The 21,296-nt window shown below is 40.9% G+C and overlaps 1 protein-coding gene across 2 annotated transcripts; it reads right to left on the minus strand.

The window, feature by feature from the left end:
• Positions 1-9,300: 9,300 nt before the first annotated feature.
• arrdc3a (arrestin domain containing 3a) lies at positions 9,301-17,590 on the minus strand. Of its 2 annotated transcripts, none has more exons than XM_071353943.1 (7): positions 17,072-17,590; positions 14,589-14,670; positions 14,261-14,408; positions 13,415-13,517; positions 13,009-13,265; positions 12,234-12,536; positions 9,301-12,110 (listed from the first exon to the last, which is right to left on the minus strand). In XM_071353943.1, exons 1-7 carry the CDS (start codon positions 17,349-17,351, stop codon positions 12,042-12,044), a joined length of 1,242 nt encoding a protein of 413 aa, XP_071210044.1. In that variant the 5' UTR covers positions 17,352-17,590; the 3' UTR covers positions 9,301-12,041. The 2 variants fall into 2 exon arrangements, with proteins under 2 accessions (XP_071210044.1, XP_071210045.1); XM_071353944.1 differs by having other exon boundaries at positions 14,589-14,713; positions 17,072-17,214.
• Between the last annotated feature and the right edge of the window lie 3,706 nt (positions 17,591-21,296).

Consider the following 21,296-nt stretch of genomic DNA (forward strand, 5'->3'; position numbering starts at 1 on the left):
TGTTAGCTAACCCGTCCCCTAACCCTAACCTTAACCCTTTAGCTAACCCTTCCCCTAACCCTTTAACCTAACTCCTAAACTTAACCCCAACCTTAACCCTAACCCCTAACCCTAAACCCTGGCCTAGCTAACGTTAGCCAGGTAGCTAGACTTCTTAACAAATCATACATTCAGCAAATTCATAACATATATTACGTTTTGCAATTTCATAACATTTCATATGAATTGTAATTCGTATCATATCATACGAAAGGGGTGATGGACATCCACAGATTAATACATACCATACAAAACATAACATATCATAAAAGGCGTAGCTCAGATTTACGTAGAGACTAATACGAAACGCTCTGAGACCAGGTTGCTGGGCTTGCACAGTTTTATGCTTGCCTTTGAGCTTGTTCTTTTTTCTTTGGAGGGGAGAGGGGGGGGGGGGGGGGCAGTGAGGTGCAAACACACACAACCCTAATACTATGCCTATTGCCTGTGTTAGTGAGAAGGGACTTGAACTTGTACTGCTTTGGCAGTGGTGCCGACAGGTCTATATGTGTGAAGGAATGCTGAACATGCTGGTCTTGACTGTAGAGTATAGCGCCCCAGCATGGGTACGTGGCTTTGTGACTCGGGCTATCAGGTTCCCCCATAGCACACATAGGCTCAGTGTGGTCAGGGCAGGCATCAGCAGGTGTCCATTTCTCCGCTTGCAGCTGTCACCTCTTCCTTAATGTGTTTTTCTCACGCATTGCCATGGTGACAGGTGTTGATGATGTGGCAGCAGAGGAGCAGTGTCTCACCAAGGTACAACACTGTTTCAGTGTTTGACTGTTTTCCTGCGCCTGTTCTTCCTCAATGCCTACGCCACATCAAAGCTGACATGGTGCACTAGGCTTCTGCTCTTTCTCCTGTCCTACGCCGGTCTGTTCACTTCAGCATATTGCATCGCGAAGGTAAACAACTTGTCCTTCGCAAGGTTGTTGAAAATCCCTTGCAGAGTACTTGTCACAAGTGACGTCTGTTGTAATAATCGCACTCTTTGTGACTTGGCAGAGAGAGTCAAAGGGCTTCAAACTGGAATGAGCCAGTCTTCTCTTTGTTGTGGAAGATGATGAAGAGCTCTTACTCTCTAAAAGGTTCGGGAACATTATGGCCTCGCTGTCTAACAAACAAAACGGAGCAGAAAAACATCTGTATTTATGTCAGATATGAATAGCAGACTGCTAGCCTGGTTTTTGAAGGAGAGTGTTTGAGCTGAGGTGTGTGCAGTACGGCTGGCAGAAATTAACAGCTCTGCTAAAATGCATCTAAACACAATGATTCATTGTCATAGACTCTGTATGCCTGCAGTCTTCTAACAAGGAGAGACTTGATCAGACTGGATTTATCCGTCGTGACTAGGGGCATGTGACCTAAGCAGGAAAAACTCCTGGCCCTTGTCATAATGTTAAACAGAAAGGAAAACGCTGCTGCTCATGATGCTAGGTTTCGACCCTAAGGTCTTCATCAGGCATCCATATCCTTGTCATAATGTTGCCTTCTGGTCCCTATGCTCCCAGTCCATCAGGCTCTGAGACGCTACATTGTGCAAGAAATGTATTTGATGGAAGAAATACTTGGGGGAATTTGATTTTATAAAGCACTTTGTGTTTTCTCTAGGTCGGCAACAAAAATGTGGTCACTCAATGTTCCCTATCATAGATGAGGCCCTTTTAACGTTTTCAATAGGGACATGCCGCTGGGTATTGGAGTAATATGATGTTAAGGGTTGGATTCAATCCCTGTCGCGGAGGTATCGCAGAAGATCCGCGTTAGAGCTCTATTCAAATTTAAAGGCAATGTTTCCATGTTCGCAGAGACTGTATTCACGGAAAAAGCTGCATATGTCGGCTTAATCAGAAATGACCTTCAAATGTTTATGCGGGTCTTCCGCGGTACTTCCACCCTACCGATTGAATCCAGTCGTTAGGCCCAATAGGCCTGATGACAGACGACTTAGAGCTTGAGGCAAATAGGTCAAGGCTCAAGGCTCAAGGCTCAAGACGAAACGACCATTTGACAGTGACCTTTACTATTAACTTTACAGGGAATCACAATGACGACATCATTTCACTAGAAAACAGGATTAAAAAGAACAAAGTGAGCATGGGAACTGTAACCTCGTGGCAGTCTGCCCATTAAAATCATAACAAAACCTCTCGCCAATGTTAACTTTTAACTTAACCTTCGACTGTGACACACTTTCAACAATAGTGTTGACTTTTCCTTCTGAAACGTAATTCACTTCGTTACGTCTCAGCTGGCTGAAACAGGAGACGCCAATAGACGTGAAAGTAATTTACAAAGTAAGCAAATACAGAGAGAGACATGTAAACCCAGACTTTGAAAACTGGTCATTGAAACCAAATCAGTAGTGAGCAGTCAGTAGGGTAAGAGGAGTCAACTTTGTTGTTGCTTTTTGCTCTGTTCTGTTGAGCATTCCTATAAGGGCAGACAGGCACTTAAGATATTCAGATAGTCTTTGTTGAAGAATTTACCTCGCATAACTATTGTGAATGGTCATTTTCTCCAAACAACTACATTTTTTTGTAACTTCATTTAATGGCTTCATTATCCTCTAATGCCAGACAATTCAGTATCATATTAATGTGTATTGTGCTTCTATTATGGCAACTAAGCTATTAGACTTTATTCACGATCTTAACACTTATCTCTCCATGTGGGCTGCAGACGTCCGTATGAGAATTGGCTGACATTTTGGGGGGATTATACAGCCAATTCAAGTAAGAAATTCAATACCTTCATTGCCTCCATTTGCGTGAGCTTTTATCACCTCAATTGTTCTATTGGCTAAACATTACATTCGCAAGTGCTGTAGATCAAGTTTCACACTATAAAACCGCTATATAGCAACACCTGGGGAGGGGAATGCTGGTAACCTGATCCCACATCTGTTTGTCATGTCAACTCCTTGTTCTATGGTTTGGGACCAGGCTAGAATGCTGGGGCCAGTGGGTTCTTCACTCTGGTTGTATGCAGAAATGTATATGTGCATCTAACTGTGGTTATGTCACAGTGATGATGAGGCAGCTAAGTCTCTCCCACCGAGGCCTTGGACGTGCCTGGTCACAGGTCTCTATGGGCTGACTGGAGCAGTGGTTGCGGTGTCTGGATTAGCCTGTGAGAGGAAACAGCTGAGGCCTGCGTAGCGTCAGCACTAGCTAATCAGCGTGCTGCTCCCCCCAATAATCCCACCCTCCTTTATCCCTGTTCCAGGGGTCAGCCAGGCACAAAGGGCCAGACCCACAAGTGTCAAAGAGACCAGCCCAGGGGGAGTGGGGCCCGTGGGGGTGGGAGGGGGGGAAACAAAGGGACACAAAAGTGCTAGGTCAAAGCTGAGCAGGCCGCTGACTCATCATGGAAAAGAAATGTGCGTGGAACGATTACCTGGCACTTCTATGACAGTGATGCGTCAAATATGGTTAGCATCCATACTTTGAAGAGCAGAAAATCATTTGAAATGTTCTGCTGGAGGCCAGATTTATGTGCAGCTGGGTGTAATAAAAAATACTGCCATAATCAGTTAACTTGACTCAGGCTCGAGTAGAGCCAATAGCCTTGCTTGAGTATAGTGCATTTTTCATTTCTCAGAATGTTCCCATCATTGTGGGTAATATTCTACACTCCTCTTCTTGCTTTGTAATCAATTATTACAAAACATAGCTGACGTAACGCAATGGATTGTCTACGTATTACACTGATCGTTTTGTTACCTCACAGGTCATGTATCTCTCACCCATGCCAACCATGAAGGCATTTGAAACACAACTTCAAATTGAAAATACTAATAAATTGATCAAAACTTGCATTGTTTCTTCTGAACTATTACAAAATAAATGTATCGATTTTGTCTTTCTTCATTTTGCGCAGTACAAGACAGTTTGAATGAAATGAACAATGTGTACAGTTAGTTAGTACAATGTCTATTGGAATAGAAACAACCCTCCATTGTATTTCATCTTATGGCCATCCTTTGATATCAATGCCTGATTGGAAGAAATCATGTTCAAAGCCCAATACAACCCAGTTTGTTCTGATCAAACATGGTCAGCGACAACCAGGTGAATCTCAACCTAACGTCCTATCCCCTTGATGAGGAAAGTTAGTAATGGTTCAGCATTCAGTGTGAATCAATATACTGTATCATCCGTGGCATTGTACAGTGCCTTCAGAAAGTATTCACACCCATTGACCTTTTGTTGTGTTGCAGCCTGAATTTAAAATTGATTACATTTTGATTTTGTCCTGAATACAAAGCATTTGTTGTAAATCCAACAGAACACATCACAGAGTATCACTCTTCATATTTTCAAACATGGTGGTGACTACATCATGTTATGGTTATGATTGTCATCGGCAAGGACTAGGGAGTTTTTGGGGTATAGAGCTAAGCACAGGCAAAATCCTAGAGGAAAACCTGGTTCAGTCTGCTTTCACTGGGAGACAAATTCACCTTTCAGCAGGACAATAACCTAAAACACAAAGCCAAATACACACTGGAGTACCTTACTGATACAACACTGAATGTTCCTGAGTGGCCTAGATACAGTTTTGACTTAAATCGGCTTGACAATTTAAGAAAATACTTGAAAATGACTGTCTAGCAATGATCAACAACCAACTTGACAGAGCTTTAAGAAGTTTAAAAAGAATAATGTGCAAATATTGTACAATCCAGGTGTGCAAAGCTCTTAAAAGACATACCCAGAAAGACTCACAGCTGTAATCGCTGCCAAACTGTATAGTTACACTACTGTTCAAAAGTTTGGGGTCACTTAGAAATGTCCTTGTTTTTGAAAGAAAAGCACATTTTTTGTCCATTAAATAACATCAAATCGATCAGAAACACAGTGTAGACATTGTTCATGTTGTAAATGACTATTGTAGCTGGAAACGGCAGTTTTATTATTGAATATCTACATAGGCGTACAGAGGCCCATTATCAGCAACCATCACTCCTGTGTTCCAATGGCACGTTGTGTTAGGTAATCCAAATTTATCATTTTAAAAGGCTAATTGATCATTAGAAAACCCTTTTGCAATTATGATAGCACAGCTGAAAACTGTTGTCCTGATTAAAAACTTCTTATGGCTGAGATCCCGCTAACGGGATCGATATGACAACAGCCAGTGAAAGTGCAGGGCGCCAAATTCAAAACAACAGAAATCCCATAATTAAAATTCCTCAAACATACAAGTATTTCACACCATTTTAAAGATACACTTCTTGTTAATCTCACCACAGTGTCCGATTTCAAATAGGCTTTACGGCGAAAGCACCACAAACGATTATGTTAGGTCAGAGCCAAGTCACAGAAAAACACAGCCATTTTTCCAGCCAAAGAGAGGAGTCACAAAAATCAGAAATAGAGATAGAATTAATCACTAAACTTTGATGATCTTCATCAGATAACACTCATAGGACTTCATGTTACACAATACATACAGTGGGGAGAACAAGTATTTGATACACTGCCGATTTTGCAGGTTTTCCTACTTACAAAGCATGTAGAGGTCTGTCATTTTTATCATAGGTACACTTCAACTATGAGAGACGGAATCTAAAACAAAAATCCAGAAAATCACATTGTATGATTTTTAAGTAATTAATTTGCATTTTATTGCATGACATAAGTATTTGATACATCAGAAAAGCAGAACTTAATATTTGGTACAGAAACCTTTGTTTGCAATTACAGAGATCATACGTTTCCTGTAGTTCTTGACTAGGTTTGCACACACTGCAGCAGGGATTTTGGCCCACTCTTCCCTACAGATCTTCTCCAGATCCTTCAGGTTTCGGGGCTGTCGCTGGGCAATACGGACTTTCAGCTCCCTCCAAAGATTTTCTATTGGGTTCAGGTCTGGAGACTGGCTAGGCCACTCCAGGACCTTGAGATGCTTCTTACGGAGCCACTCCTTAGTTGCCATGGCTGTGTGCTTCGTGTCGTTGTCATGCTGGAAGACCCAGCCACGACCCATCTTCAATGCTCTTACTGAGGGAAGGAGGTTGTTGGCCAAGATCTCGCGATACATGGCCCTATCCATCCTCCCCTCAATACGGTGCAGTCGTCCTGTCCCCTTTGCAGAAAAGCATCCCCAAAGAATGATGTTTCCACCTCCATGCTTCACGGTTGGGATGGTGTTCTTGGGGTTGTACTCATACTTCTTCTTCCTCCAAACACGGCGAGTGGAGTTAGACCAAAAAGCTCTATTTTTGTCTCATCAGACCACATGACCTTCTCCCATTCCTCCTCTGGATCATCCAGATGGTCATTGGCAAACTTCAGACGGGCCTGGACATGCACTGGCTTAAGCAGGGGGACCTTGCGTGCGCTGCAGGATTTTAATCCATGACGGCGTAGTGTGTTACTAATGGTTTTCTTTGAGACTGTGGTCCCAGCTCTCTTCAGGTCATTGACCAGGTCCTGCCGTGTAGTTCTGGGCTGATCCCTCACCTTCCTCATGATCATTGATGCCCCACGAGGTGAAATCTTGCATGGAGCCCCAGACCGAGGGTGATTGACCGTCATCTTGAACTTCTTCCATTTTCTAATAATTGCGCCAACAGTTGTTTCCTTCTCACCAAGCTGCTTGCCTATTGTCCTGTAGCCCATCCCAGCCTTGTGCAGGTCTACAATTTTATCCCTGATGTCCTTACACAGCTCTCTGGTCTTGGCCATTGTGGAGAGGTTGGAATCTGTTTGATTGAGTGTGTGGACAGGTGTCTTTTATACAGGTAACGAGTTCAAACAGGTGCAGTTAATACAGGTAATGAGTGGAGAACAGGAGGGCTTCTTAAAGAAAAACTAACAGGTCTGTGAGAGCCGGAATTCTTACTGGTTGGTAGGTGATCAAATACTTATGTCATGCAATAAAATGCAAATTAATTATTTAAAAATCATACAATGTGATTTTCTGGATTTTTGTTTTAGATTCCGTCTCTCACAGTTGAAGTGTACCTATGATAAAAATGACAGACCTCTACATGCTTTGTAAGTAGGAAAACCTGCAAAATCGGCAGTGTATCAAATACTTGTTCTCCCCACTGTATATGTTTTGTTCGGTAAAGTTCATATCCAAAAATCTCAGTTTACATTGGCGCGTTATTTTCTGTAGTTCCAAAACATCCGGTGATTTTGCAGAGAGCCACATCAATTTACAGAAATACTCAGAATAAACATTGCTAAAAGATACAACTGTTATGCATGGGATTTTAGATCCACTTCTCCTTAATGCAACCGCTGTGTCAGATTTTAATGTTTGTTTCTTGGCAATTTCTCGCATGGAATAGCCTTCATTTCTCAGAACAAGAATAGACTGATGAGTTTCAGAAGAAAGTTATTTGTTTCTGGCCATTTTGAGCCTGTAATCGAACCCACAAATGCTGCTGCTCCAGATACTCAACTAGTCTAAAGAAGGCCAGTTGTATTGCTTCTTTAATCAGAACAACAGTTTTCAGCTGTGCAAACATAATTGCAAAAAGGGTTTTCTAATGATCAATTAGCCTTTTAAAATGATAAACTTGGATTAGCTAACACAACGCGCCTTGGGAACACAAGAGTGATGGTTGCTGATAATGGGCCTCTGTACGCCTATGTAGATATTCCATAAAAAAATCTGCCGTTTCCAGCTACAATAGTCATTCACAACATTAACAATGTCTACACTGTGTTTCTGATCATTTTGATGTTATTTTAATGGACGAAAAATGTGCTTTTCTTTCAAAAACAATGAAATATCCACTGTAAATTACACCAAACTTTTGAACAGTAGTGTATGTAAATTAGATATTTCTGTATTTCCTTTTCAGGAAATGTGCAAAAATGTCTAAAACATGTTTTCACTTTGTCATTATGGGGTATTTATTGTGTGTCAATGGGTGAGAATTTTTGGGAGATTTACTCCAATTTGAATTCAGGCTATAACACAACAAAACGTGGAATAAGTCAAGGGGTTTGAATACTTTCTGAAGGCACTTTATGTTCTTCTGTGTCTCCATGCTGCTGTAGCCGTGTTGGGTGTCAGCGGCTGTTCCTGGAGAGGGGGGTCACCGTGACTTTTCAGTCATATTGTACCTGTCCAATTTCTGTACTCAACCCACTGTGAGTGACCTATGACCTTCACATAGGTCATGACCCCTGGAGCTCCCTGAGAGGAAAGGTCATTGAGTAACTGGAGTCAGTGTCCCTGGTGTCTGTGTCCAGCACCTCAGACATCAGCTTTGGCATGACCCCTGAACCCTAATACCCTACCAGAGGAACACATCCATGGTCTCTCTAGAAGATACAGCCCACGTCAACATTTCACATCTCTATAAGTAAACACATTGTATTAGACTAGAGTAAAGCCGGGATTCAATCCAAGGCACATAAAGCCACGCTTCGAATTTGACTTTTAAAGGTAATTTACACTTGCGGCATTTACAGTGAATGCGAACATCAAGAAAAATGCCATTAAAAGGCGCCTTGTCAGCTGTTCAGCTCTATAACGTGGAGATAAGTTGGGTGGATATAAACTTCTGTTTTGGGTTGGGAGGCCTTACAACAAGCTCACTTTTACAGTAACATACACAACTTTGACCAAGACAAGTAAAACCATGTACATGTGGATATAACGGTCATGCCTGTATTGGCATTCCTTACTTAGTTTTGATTGTTTATAGCTACTTGCTTGTCATTTCTTTCTAGGAAACCACTACCAAGGGCTCTATTCAATCCGTAGCGCTGAACAGCGATTGAAATTTAAAGGCAATGTTCCCGCATTGGCGGTAAACGTTGCATATGTCGGCTCAATCGGAAATTGCCTTTACATTTCAAATTGCGCTATAGCGCTGAACTTCAACATACGGATTGAATCGAGCCCCAAGTCTTGTGTCAGGCTCACACTATAAGATTGGAATAGTGGATCCAGTGTAATGATGTCTGTTTTTAGGAACAACCAGCAGAGGCGCTGTTGCACTAGTTATGGAAGCTTGGGCTGCGTGTGTAGTGACCAAGTTAGTGATGCCTTGCTTTCTTTCAAAATGTGGGACTGCTGTACCGATATTGATATTAATTTAGTCAGGCTCAACCAACCATAAACTATATAAAGATGAAGATCTTTATATAGTCTATGGTTGGATGAGCCTAACTAAATTGATTTCAGATAACTTACCTGATCTAAGTTATCAGATTTTTTAAAACCCATATGCTGAAAGTTTCATTAGGTCTCATCAAGAAGAAATGACTGATTCCCACAACAATGTACATTTTTAACAAAAGTTTATTAAACTCAAAAGAAATACTAAGACAGAAGGTTACAATCATTCAGGACATTCATACAATATCTATATATGATCGTGATTAAGAAACTATAAAAAGACAAAAAGGAGTAATTTGAACATACAAATAGTGAATGAAACTAATTCAAATGAGTAATATTGCACTTTGTTTCTAAAACACTTCGGATGCACTCTCCCATTTCTAACGTTTTGATTCCTCACTTTAGTTAGTCAGGAATTTAGCCTTTAAAAACTGGACTACACTGAGGCCCGAACAATGGACTATAGAATTGACCAACCTGAAACAGATTTAAGCTTATTCATTTGTATTTTAGCTTGATACATATTCCCCAAGATAAAAATCAAAACAAAAAAACAAACAAAAGTGATTTTATCTTAGAATAGCGGTCTATTCCATTTGTAAGCTAATTCGTTCTCAGTGGGAAGGGAGGGTTGCTGATCCACAGCTGTTCCCTGAAGCTGATAGGTGAGTAGAAATGGGGTTGTCTGACTGGATAACTAACCATCAATGCCCAAGTACATAAACTAGCCCAGTCATCACTAAACGCGTTCAGAAAAAACACACAATGAGGCTTGTCCAGGGATCGTCATTTTAAAAATAAAATAATAATTTCATTAAAAAAAAAAATAAAAAAAAATCCCTTTTTGTCCCTTTGAAAAGCATGAAAGGACTGCATAATCACACATACAAAGAAAAGAAAATAGCTAAAAGAGTAAAGGTTGTAAATTATATCGACACTTGATAATGAAGCATCATAATTATGTCAGTTCTGTGTCAAGGCCACTAAGATAAGATCACTTTCATTTGTAGTTTGTCTGTCACTGTAAGCAGTATTCTTATAGTTGCTAGCTAGATCTAAACAGAGCACACACACACATACAAACTTGTCAACTAATTATAACTGTAAACTTTCAAAAAACGTCTTAGAAGATGAAATAATGCATTTATGTCCAACACAACACTGCTTGACTAAATGTCTCATCAGGAAATGATGTGGATCCCCAACTCTTCACAGACCTTCACCGTCAATGCAATTTTAAAAATGTTGTCCTTATCAAAAAGTGCCTCATGTTTAAGACGATGCCAAATCTCCACTATTACTGGTCTAGGTGTTGAATGAGTTTGAAAACCAATGTATTACTCATTTCAACCTACCACTACTTGTTCTGGCCAGTTTGAGTGGAGCTTTAGCAACGTCCAATTCTTCCCCAGCATTTAGCCGGGCTGGGTTTGCGTCTGCCCCGTTATTTGAAGCAGATCAAACCATGTAGTCTTACTTTTTTAAATGATATATAATTCTAGCATTTCAGGCTTCACTGGTCTGGAAAATAAAACAATTGGTGAATGAAGTCGGCAAGTGCAGCGATGGCAAAAAGGGGAATGTCGTTCATTTTGGAAAGCAGCATTGCTGCTCTGTGTGTATGTCTCTTCTCTCTTGTTATGGTAATATACTTTTTCATATTTTTTTTTAAGAAATCCTCCTTTCGCTATTTCAAACAGTACAATTAAAACAAAACTTTTTTTTTTTTTCAACCGTTTGGCGAGTGAGAAGATCACCTGAGACAGTGCTTTTTTTAGGCAGTATTGTACGCCTCTGTGCTATGAGTAGAGGGGCTGCAGACACAGAGTGTGCGAATTCTGATATGTCCCACTCTTTCCATCTCACACACACACACACACAATTCTCTGTGTTTCATGCTATACTTGAGTGGCAAGCTCTAGCCTGCGGCTCCTCTACACCAGAACAAGCACAACATAAACACGAAGCAAACGATGCTTGGCATGAAAAGGCATTCTAAGTTTGGAACTAAATCAAAAGGACAGAACATAGTACAGAACCAGACAAAAGTGATGCAACACTTTGAACCAAACTGAGGAGGCAATATAGAAAAAGAGCTTTTGGATGGAGAGAGTGTGCTACTGCATTCAAGTCCAGTCTACAAATCATTAAGGAAATGTAATAAGGAAAAATAACATCTTAAAACAGCTTAAACAAGGTCAGTGCATTGTTTTTGTCCAAATATGTTCTCTGCGTTGTTCGACGTTGTGCGGATAAGAAGTTTATGAGTTAAGCCTGCAGTCTCTTTAGTCCAGCGTGTTACTAGGCAGAAAAAAACTATTAGTGATTCTTTTTTCTTCTTAAAATGGAGCCACACAACTCAAGCAAAGAATAACATGTGCAAAAATCCCAAATGAGGCAGGAGGAGGCTAGTCTTTGCTCCGTTGCTGACTGCTGCTGAGCGTTTCAGACAGTGGTGGTTATATTGTATTCTCTTCTTCCTGTTTCTTTTTTTCTGCTCAGGTCTCGACATGATAGTTCTGCTCTATGTGAAAGCCATGTCCGCAAGTGCAGTGGTTACAGAAAAAAAGCAGGCGATTAAGAGCCATAGGCAGACATGGCCCTGGCGTGTCATCACTCACTCCACCAAGGCTGTCTCCACTAAAAGTGTTTTTTTCTTCCCCCTCACAGGTTAGGTGGATGTTCGACCGGCCTTTCCCCGGCCAGGCAGGCTGACAGGAAGGCAGACTTCCTGTGCCTTTCTCTGTGAGAGGGGGCAGGGCTTTGTTCACCTGTGGTATTTGTTTTTTTCCCCTCTCGACATTGACGGCGGAGTGCGAACGCTGTCACCGGGGGAAAAAAATACAAAAACAGAGTTGACTAGAAACGCCCAAAACTTCTCCGGGCAGGGCTCTGTGTTTCCTTCAACGTGACGGACAAGTGTCAGGTCTCCGCTCCTCCGTCCGGCTGGCTTGATCAGGATTGGGATCAACCTAGAGGAAGAGGAGGAAACGCTGCTTTAACGAAAAGACCAAGACCTCTCGGCTACCAGACTTTAGTATGATCACTTACTGCAGTGTGTAAAAGTCGAGGGTGCACGCTGTGCTGATGCATACCTCAGAGTAGAGCGGAGGGGGCTGGAAGCGGAACTCCTGGATATAGGCAAAGAGTGGTCCCTCGAACTCATCCCTGGCCGAGGTCACCTCCAGGCTCTGTCTCTGCTCCTCTGTCACGATCTCTGAATAGCTTGGTGGGGCTTCAGGGCGCTCTGGCAGGGCCATGCCTAGCCAGCTCATGGTCATGCTGCACTGGCTGCTGACACTGGAGGTGCGGCTGCCGAAGGGGTGCAGTGGGATAGTGCCGATGACCAGTGGCAGGTTCAGAGACAGGTTCATAGCTCCGGGGATGTCCACGTACACCTGGAGAGGGTAAGCAGCACACAACTGAGGGTTAGAACTGAAGGCCCACCTTCACTGAACAACAAACCTGTGTGTTCAACAGTGTTAAGACTTAGGCAAGGGGTAGTCCGATGACAGGGTAAAGAGGTCATTAGCACCTCTAAGACAGGTGTCGCCACTAATATTCTAGACTGATCCTCTTAACTGCGTATGGAGAGAACACAAGGTATAATGGGAGTGTCTTTGCCATGACTGCCTAGGTCACAGGCCTTTACGGGAACCATAGAGAGCTTTCTAGGAACCACTCAAGAAACCTATTCAAAAGTGCCTAGTACCAATGTGCATCCTGATGACGCACATTCTCATTTGACAGCACACTATACTCCATATTTATATGGATGATAGCTACAGATCTCTCTCAACCTGTTTGAATTGGTTATCAATGGTCAGAGCGAGAAAGAGATGGTCTCTCCGGGGCAGTAGCTGTACTAACCATGAGAGAATACTCCACTCGGATGATGCTGCAGTCCAAGATGGAGGGAGAGATGGGGGGGATCTTCAGCATTTTGCCACTCCACGTCTCCGTCTTGCCCGAGGACAACGACTCTCCTCGGAGGTTGGCCACCAGCTGTTTGACCTCCTTCATTTTCCCTTTGGCGTAGAAGGTCTGTGTTTGGTAAATGGCTGCCTTTGGCACGACCATGCGAGACGAGCAATTCTCAATCTCGGCGAAGATCTGAATAGACTCTCCTGCAAAGACAAGAGAGAAGGGGTTTAGTTAAATCGGTTAAAGGATCATTTGATTGAGATGGCATCAAACATAATAAGGCAGTCATCTATCTTCAAGAGTGCCAAATGACTAATCAATAAGGGTGACAGAGTCGGGGTGTTCCTCTTACCTGGGGTATAACCCTTCCTTTCGATTTTGGCACTTAAGGAGATTGGACCTGAGGTGCAGAACCAGCAGCATAAAGTCTTGTCTTTCGTGCCTGCCTGGGGTGACTGAAACAGAGAGGAAACGTAAGCGTTTGGAAAATTCTTTATTCCTCTACTCAATCCTCCCTAGGGGGAAAATACATGTTATTGGCCCCCTGACAGAAATGACATACAGCGCCTGAGGCCTGTCATTCAAATACAGGGAGGTACCAGTTTCTCTTTCCATATACCCGGAAGGCATGTTTAGACAGCAAGTGGCTGTCACAGACAACCCAATATTTAAAATAATTTCTCACTCAGCAGTAATTTCACACACACACATAAACTCAACATCATCACTTCATTTTAACCATGTGCTGTATGTCATAATTTCTCTACAATACCAACTGATCAGGAAATAATCTGTTAGGTATGGGGAAACCGTGTTTTTCACAACCTATGTCCACTCGTGTCCTCTGTGCTTTGTGTCAGTTGGTACGACAACATCAACATGTGGGACAAGCACATTCTGCGACCACAATAATAGGCACTGGCAGCCACTACGCCAAATCAGATTACAACGAATTAAAAGTAAGGGGCCTGAGTGCTGGTACTGGCTAATTCTTTCTATATTTAGGCAACAATTGTGGCTAGAAATTAGTAATCTGCCTTTAAGTCACTCTCTTGGCTGCCAATGAAACTCGATCGCCGTTGCCAAATGAACCATTGAACAATTCTAAAGACCCTGAAGAGATTAGGGGTAACCAATTAAGTGCCTATAGTCTACTACACATACAAACACTGTACAGGAGAAAGATCCTTAAGCTCACCAGCAGTAAGGGAGTGTTGATGTCGATGTGTTCGAAGACTGTGAATTCTTTCTTGGTCTTCATGGGCAGGAGCCATGGCCTGTGTAGCTCGGCCTTCACCCAGTAGCGCACACTGCCATGTTTCCCTTCGAACGAGGTAGCCAGGGGTCTGAGAGGGATAAGAGAGGGGACAAAGAGAGACAAGGGGGGGCAAAAACAGGTCATTTCAGGAGAACAAAGCCAGACGCTATTTCAATCTTCAACTAAGGACAGACATACGGATATTAATATAAGTATTTGTCCTTAAATTTTTTTTATTTATTTTGATAGGTAAAGAGGAGATACTTACATCTGTGGAAGCTCAAGGCTGAATGCATACTCATGTCTTCCTGAATGGATGGTGGTGAGTCCTTCTTCTGAGTTGTCATCGTCTGAAACAAGAGGAGGGACAATATTCCAACACGTATACCATACCTGGAAAATATACAGTACGATGTCACCTACGTATAAGAACACAGATGTAAAACAACACCGCCACAACAGAAGGGAACAGAGCACAATAGAACTTCACGTCATAATTATTATAATTTTCATTTCTTGGACACCAGGAAGGCACAGCTTGTAATGACAATGATGAGAAGAAGAAAAAAATGAAAATGTGAAATTATGATCTCTGTGATTAAAGATCCCTTTGACCATTCTGGAAACACATATTTACCCATGTATTTAAAAAATAAAACTTTAAGTGTTGAACAAGAATCCTTTGACACATTGTTTAAATCAGTATTACAATTAAAATATTGTTTTTATGAAAGCACATAAGTGATATAATCTGTCCCAATCAATGAATAACTGTAAAATAGAGAATCTAATAATTATTTCTCACATTATGTATTATTCTTGTGTAATAGGCGGAGGGGGGGGGGGGGGGCGTTGCGTTATTAAGCATTATATGATTTGTAAGAAATTGTCGATTTTTTTTTCTTTACATAATGTCTACCCTGCTGTGTATTATTTAAAAGTTACGCGTTATGGAGCGGGAGCTCCGTTTCTGCCAGCTCAGCGCTCCCTCCCAGCCTTAAGCAGCGGCAGAGTCGTGGTAAACAACTGCCGAACTGTCACTCAAAAGCAGACTGGAGCAGGAGAGGACTGGCCTAAACCGGAGCGAGCAGCTTCCCCAAGCCGGCTCTCTCATAACGCATTCACTGTGTGCGGCATTCAGTCAGTGGCACAACCGAACGTGCTCACTATCAGGCACAGCCCTCTCAAGACCTGACGCGTGTACTGCACCATGTACCAGAGAAATTTCACCCACTCAATATTACACGTCAGAAAATATTGTAACGGATAGAATAGAGGAACACACACAGTTATTGAAAAAGAGGACAGACAAAGAAGCAAATTATATTACTTAAACCTTTATTAAATGCCACTGATACCCTTAACTGCATACATGATTGCAATAGATACACATAGTAAGGCTTTGACCATTTCAAGAAACTTAAAACTATTCAACAATTGATATAAAAACATTAGCAACATGCATACATTATCCCCCATACATAGACAGATTAAATACATTATTTTCACCATCAAGAAACATTCAATCACAGCCAGTAACAAGGAAAAGGTAACTAAGTTATAAATTGGGCAACACTGTACAAAATACTTGATGGCATAAATTCCCACCCCACATTAAATGAAGCTACTTCAATTCTCGGACGGACCTTTCTATCCAATCAGCTGAAAGATAAACTACCTCAGGAACAAGCTAACAAACCTGTTCTAGCGACTAGGACTACCAAATTTCAGTGATGTGTAATTCTGAAGTGAACAAAAAGTAATATCCTACATTTATTATCCGCAAATAGGCTAAATTGTTATGCCTTCAGATAATCATATTCCAATTTCTAGTTCATAGCCAATTTCAGGCCTTGTTATGTACTATTCATTATGCTACACACAGTAGGCTAGCATTAATCACTAGATAAAAGCACAATAGAATAGGCTAAATGGAACGAATGAAATGTATTTTCATGCGACTTTGTAACATTGTGCTGACAGGTCGGATACAAAGTTGCCGACTTTTTTCTGTCATTTTCTGCAAAAGCATGAGGTCATTTGAAGACACATGAGCACTTCAGCCAATCAACGGAGAGAAAGCCCAGTCCCTTCACCCCACACAACCAGTTTCTGAACAGGATTGAACCAGCTTTGAACAATGGTGGAAACTTAAGAATAGCTACAACGTTAAACTTTACATGATCGCTCGATAACAATTTTTTTGATCAAACTGCACATATGTAAAACAGACTGCTATGCACCTTCATGTACTGCGTTTGAGAAAATATTGTAGTTCATATAATTGTTATATAGGCTAAAATGAAGGAAGGCTAGAGAAGACTCCCATTCACCAAGCAACCGACAGCCACCTTGATAGCCTAAAGATACACTTTAGAATTATGTAGGCTATATGTCTACATGATTATGAAGTATCATGCTTAAATAAATTCCCATATGTTAAATATAAAAATTAATTGAAGAATACTGTAGTTGACATGTCTCAAGACATAGCCTACATAATGTGTTATAGACGGCTGTATAGTCAGTATTAAACCAAATAAAATGTACTGTTGTGAGCTGCTTCATAGATCGTCCCCATATCTGTCTCTGTTATACATTAAATTGTGTTCATTGTTAGCCTATAGTATAGGTTGACATCACAACAGCATTCTATGTATGGAACCTCAAGAGCCACCATGACTAGCCTACACAGAGCACGTCAATAACAAAGTTATTTCTTTAGATACAAATAAGGTTGTATATTCTTACCTCTTTCATGTCCAATTAGGATGTCTCTATGGTTTAGATATTCTACTTCTTCAGTGTAATTTTGCGTATAGGCAGTGTTGGAGCCAGCATTTCGCGATTCAGTCCAACGAACTTTCGCAAATCCTTTTGCATGAATTTTAAGAGATTTCACACGGATTTCTCCAGTGACTTCGATGATCACCCTCCCTGAGACCGAGTCCCCACTTGCGAAAACGGGGACATTGCTGTCATTGAGACAGTCGTAGCTGACGGTGAAGCTCTTCACCTTTCCTAGCACCATGGTGAAAAAAAACACAGGTAGCCTACCGAAAAATGAAAGTATATGAAAAATAATCTCATAAGAAACAAAATCTGTATTTTAACGCCGATCAATATCTTTGCCCTGCAAAAGCAGTGGGCATGATCAGGGCTTTCTTTGACAAAAGTTCATTTAGATGTAAAGGCTTAATAACAGCAGTGGATGCTGTTATCGTCCGCCCGTCTGCGCGTTGGTCTCTGGTCAAAGACAAGGAACTTTCGTCGCTCAGCTCACTTTAAGCGATGATTTTGTGAAAAACAACCCATAGAGCATGCGCAGAACTTTATCAGCCCCCTCCTTCCGCCTTATGGAACAAGGTAGAGAGTGGCAGTCAGCCAAATAACAAGTTTGGTTAAACAGCTGATGGTATTACAAAAGCAGGCGTGCATCCATTAAACTCGAATTATTTACGGTGTTCACCCTACAAAACAATACTCAAAGTCAAATGAGTAAAACAAACCTGTCACTACAGGCCTATATCATGTTGGTAGGCATACAGTATAGCCTACATCTTACAGTGGATTTCCACATTTGATGATGCATCACAAAGCCACACTGACTTCGCCCAGACAGCATGCTAGGTATCAACAGCCAACCCACTCGTACTTAAAAATATTTTACTTAAGTCGTTTTTTTAGGGTCTGTATTTTACTATTTTTTTTTTTTTTACGTTTACTTTTACTCCACTACATTCTTAAAGAAAATAATGTACATTTTACTCAGTACATTTTCTCTGACGCCCAAAAGTACTTGTTACATTTTGAATGCTTAGCAGGACAGTAAAATGGTCAAATTCCTCGTCCAGAGATTATCCCTGGTCACCCCTACTGCCTCTGATCTGGCGGACTCACTAAACACAAATGCTTAGTTTGTAAATTATGTCTGAGTGTTGGAGCATGCCTCTGGCTATCCGTAAAGAAAAAAAAAGTGCCGTCTGGTTTGCTCAATATAAGGAATTTGAAATTATTTATATACTTTTACTTTTGATACTGAAGTATTTTTTGCAAGTACATTTACTTTTGATACTCAAGCATATTTAAAACGTTTGATACTTAAGCATATTCAAAACTAAATTGTTTTAGACTTACTCAAGTAGTATTTTACTGAATTACTGTTACTTGAGTAATTTTCTATTAAGATATCTTTACTTTTACAAAATATGACAATTGGGTACTTTTTCCACGGTTGGAAGCTATAGTGGGCTTCGATTGGTCAATAACGCCGCGATATCGCAGTGCTTTTGCATAAATTCGGTTTCCCCAACTTTTGTCCCTCCCTGTTCACGCTCCCTCGCCTATGCTATAGCATTGCCGAATGAACCAGGCCCACCTCGCTTCCCTCTAATGAAAATGAATGTCTTCTGAAATGTAATCGCCTCTTGTCGTCTCCTGTGAAAATCCACTGTTAAATTTACGCTATTATGTATTTATGGCTATAGTAGGGCCTACACACCTGTGCACAACTATGAATAGGCCTAAACCCATTGCTGGTGGACATAAAATCCTGATTAAAATCTAAATAATACACAAAGGCTGTGTTTACACAGGTTGTCCAATTCTGATAATTTTTTCCCACTAATTTGTATTTTCACATCATATCTTGTTCACAGCTGATCTGATTGATCAAAATACCAATTAGTGGGGAAAAAATATCAGAATTGGGCTGCCTGTGTAAATACAGCCATAGATGCTTGGTTTGAGTCAAACAAATGTGATCTGGCATTGCAGACTTTGAGGCTCGGGTCGCCATCTCGTGGCTATCTTGGATAATGTTGTCAATGGGTGCAAGTGAGCATGACACCTGTTGCATGTAGACTTCACACCAATTTCAAGGAGAGATAGAAGTGGCACAAGGCATATTTTGAAAATCCCTATTTAATAAATAAGATAAGAATGGATAATTTAAGTAAAATGCCAACTGATGGAGGCAACAAACATACTTCCACAAAGCAATGTACGATTAGACTTCTTGTAAATCTTCAATCCCGATACAATGTATGATCAGTGGTGTAGTGGGAGCTATTTGCTGGTATACGCCATAAACCCACTTTTTCTTTAGTGGGCATTATGTAGGCTATACTCACTTCTTAATCCTCACTGATGCGTATCAAAGTAGTATAGTGGAGGTATATGCAGTATCATTTTACTATCTGTGATGTACTAAATGCATGTAAAAAAAATCCACTAGAGTTTATACGCTTGATCCATTTTGCTGCAGCTCTCTGCCCCCCTGACTGCTGAATCATTAACCCATATTTTTTACCTGATTATCTCTGGTACTATACCCAAGTTTTGGAAGGCAGTCCATGTACTCCCCCTTCACAGTGGTGGGGACTCTTGTGACCTAAATAATTTTAAAAAATCAGCCTATTTCTAAACTTTCTTGCCTAGCTAAAATATTAGAATCCTTGATTGGACTGTTGTTTCTCTTTGCTTATTTGAGCTGTTCTTGCCATTATATGGACTTGGTCTTTTACCAAATAGGGCTATCTTCTGTATACCCCCCTACCTTGTCACAACACAACTGATTGGCTCAAACGCATTAAGGAAGTAAATTCCACAAATTAACTTTTAAGAAGGCACACCTATTAATTTAAATATATTCCAAGTCACTACCTCATGAAGCTGGTTGAGAGAATGCCAAGAGTGTGCAAAGCTGTCATCAAGGCAAAGGGTGGCTATTTGAAGAATCTCAAATAAAAAATATTTTGATTTGTATTGACACTTTTTTGGTTACTACATGATGCCATGTGTCATTTCACAGTTTTGATGTCTTCACTATTATTCTACAATGTAGAAAACAGTAAAAAAAATCTAAAAAAAATCGAATAAAACCCTTGTGTAGGTGAATGTGTAGGTGTTCTAAAACGTTTGACCCATAGTGTACTTTTGGTCATGTAGTGGAGCTAGTTTCAGCGGAATATCAGGCAGCAAGAGTGTGCAGCTCTCGACTGGTTGTCGCATGGGAGAAGCTCATAGAATTGAATGACATCCGTAGCCGGTAGGGTAGGAAAGAGATTTCAACTCATGATATCTACCAGTAAATTCCAACTAAGACAACAATGGGTATGCAAACCTGGTATTGAAAAAGTTTTGTCTGAAGTCTTGGTTAAATCTTTTCAATGCGCAATTCAGTCATCATGCGCTGTTTTAATGAACGTTTTTTTGGGCTTCCCCAAAAACACGGTCCAAATTAAATGTTGACTGCAAAGTAGTCCTACCTGGCAGAATGATATCGTGATGATTTGAAGCCTAACAATTGGAGGGCATTTGTTTTGCAAACTCTGCCATCACATGTAGCCTACATTGTACAGTAGGGTGAATTCAGAAAGAGTGGGATATCATATAAATTGACACAGCTTAATCCTGATGCGTTTATTTATTGTTCTGACAAGAGAACATCTAAAACGATTGTTACTAAGCCCTTGCAGAGAAACCACATGATCAAAATCACATCACTTCATTGGTGTGACATCAGAGGGGGCAGAGCAAGCTTCAAATAGGAAGCTCACCCTGTGAAGAACACTGCAAGATCATAGCTTTTTTCTGTTTTGATGATAAGGTTATAAAACTGTCAAATAATGCACTGTGCCAAATTGTGATGTAAATGTGCATACTATGTACTGGTGCATTAAAATACATTAAAAAGTTGACAATATTATGTTTCAATTTTGTAATTTAGTCATTTGTTTCCGCTTTACCGACTATAGCTAGCTAAAGTAGGACAGCATGGAGTAGCTAAAGTGGGACAGTCTTATAGGCTTTTCCAATGGAGGAAAGAGATCCAGTTTACATTAGGGACCCCCTCCAATGGAGAAAATAGATCCATAGGGCTCTGGTTCTTGTAGTACTATATCCTGTATTTTTTTGTATTGTAGTACTGTTATTAGTTCTGTTATTTGAGTGAATTCAGAAAAAGTGGGACACT

This window comes from Salvelinus alpinus, chromosome 19, assembly GCF_045679555.1.
Source record: "Salvelinus alpinus chromosome 19, SLU_Salpinus.1, whole genome shotgun sequence".
Taxonomy (NCBI): Eukaryota; Metazoa; Chordata; class Actinopteri; order Salmoniformes; family Salmonidae; genus Salvelinus; species Salvelinus alpinus.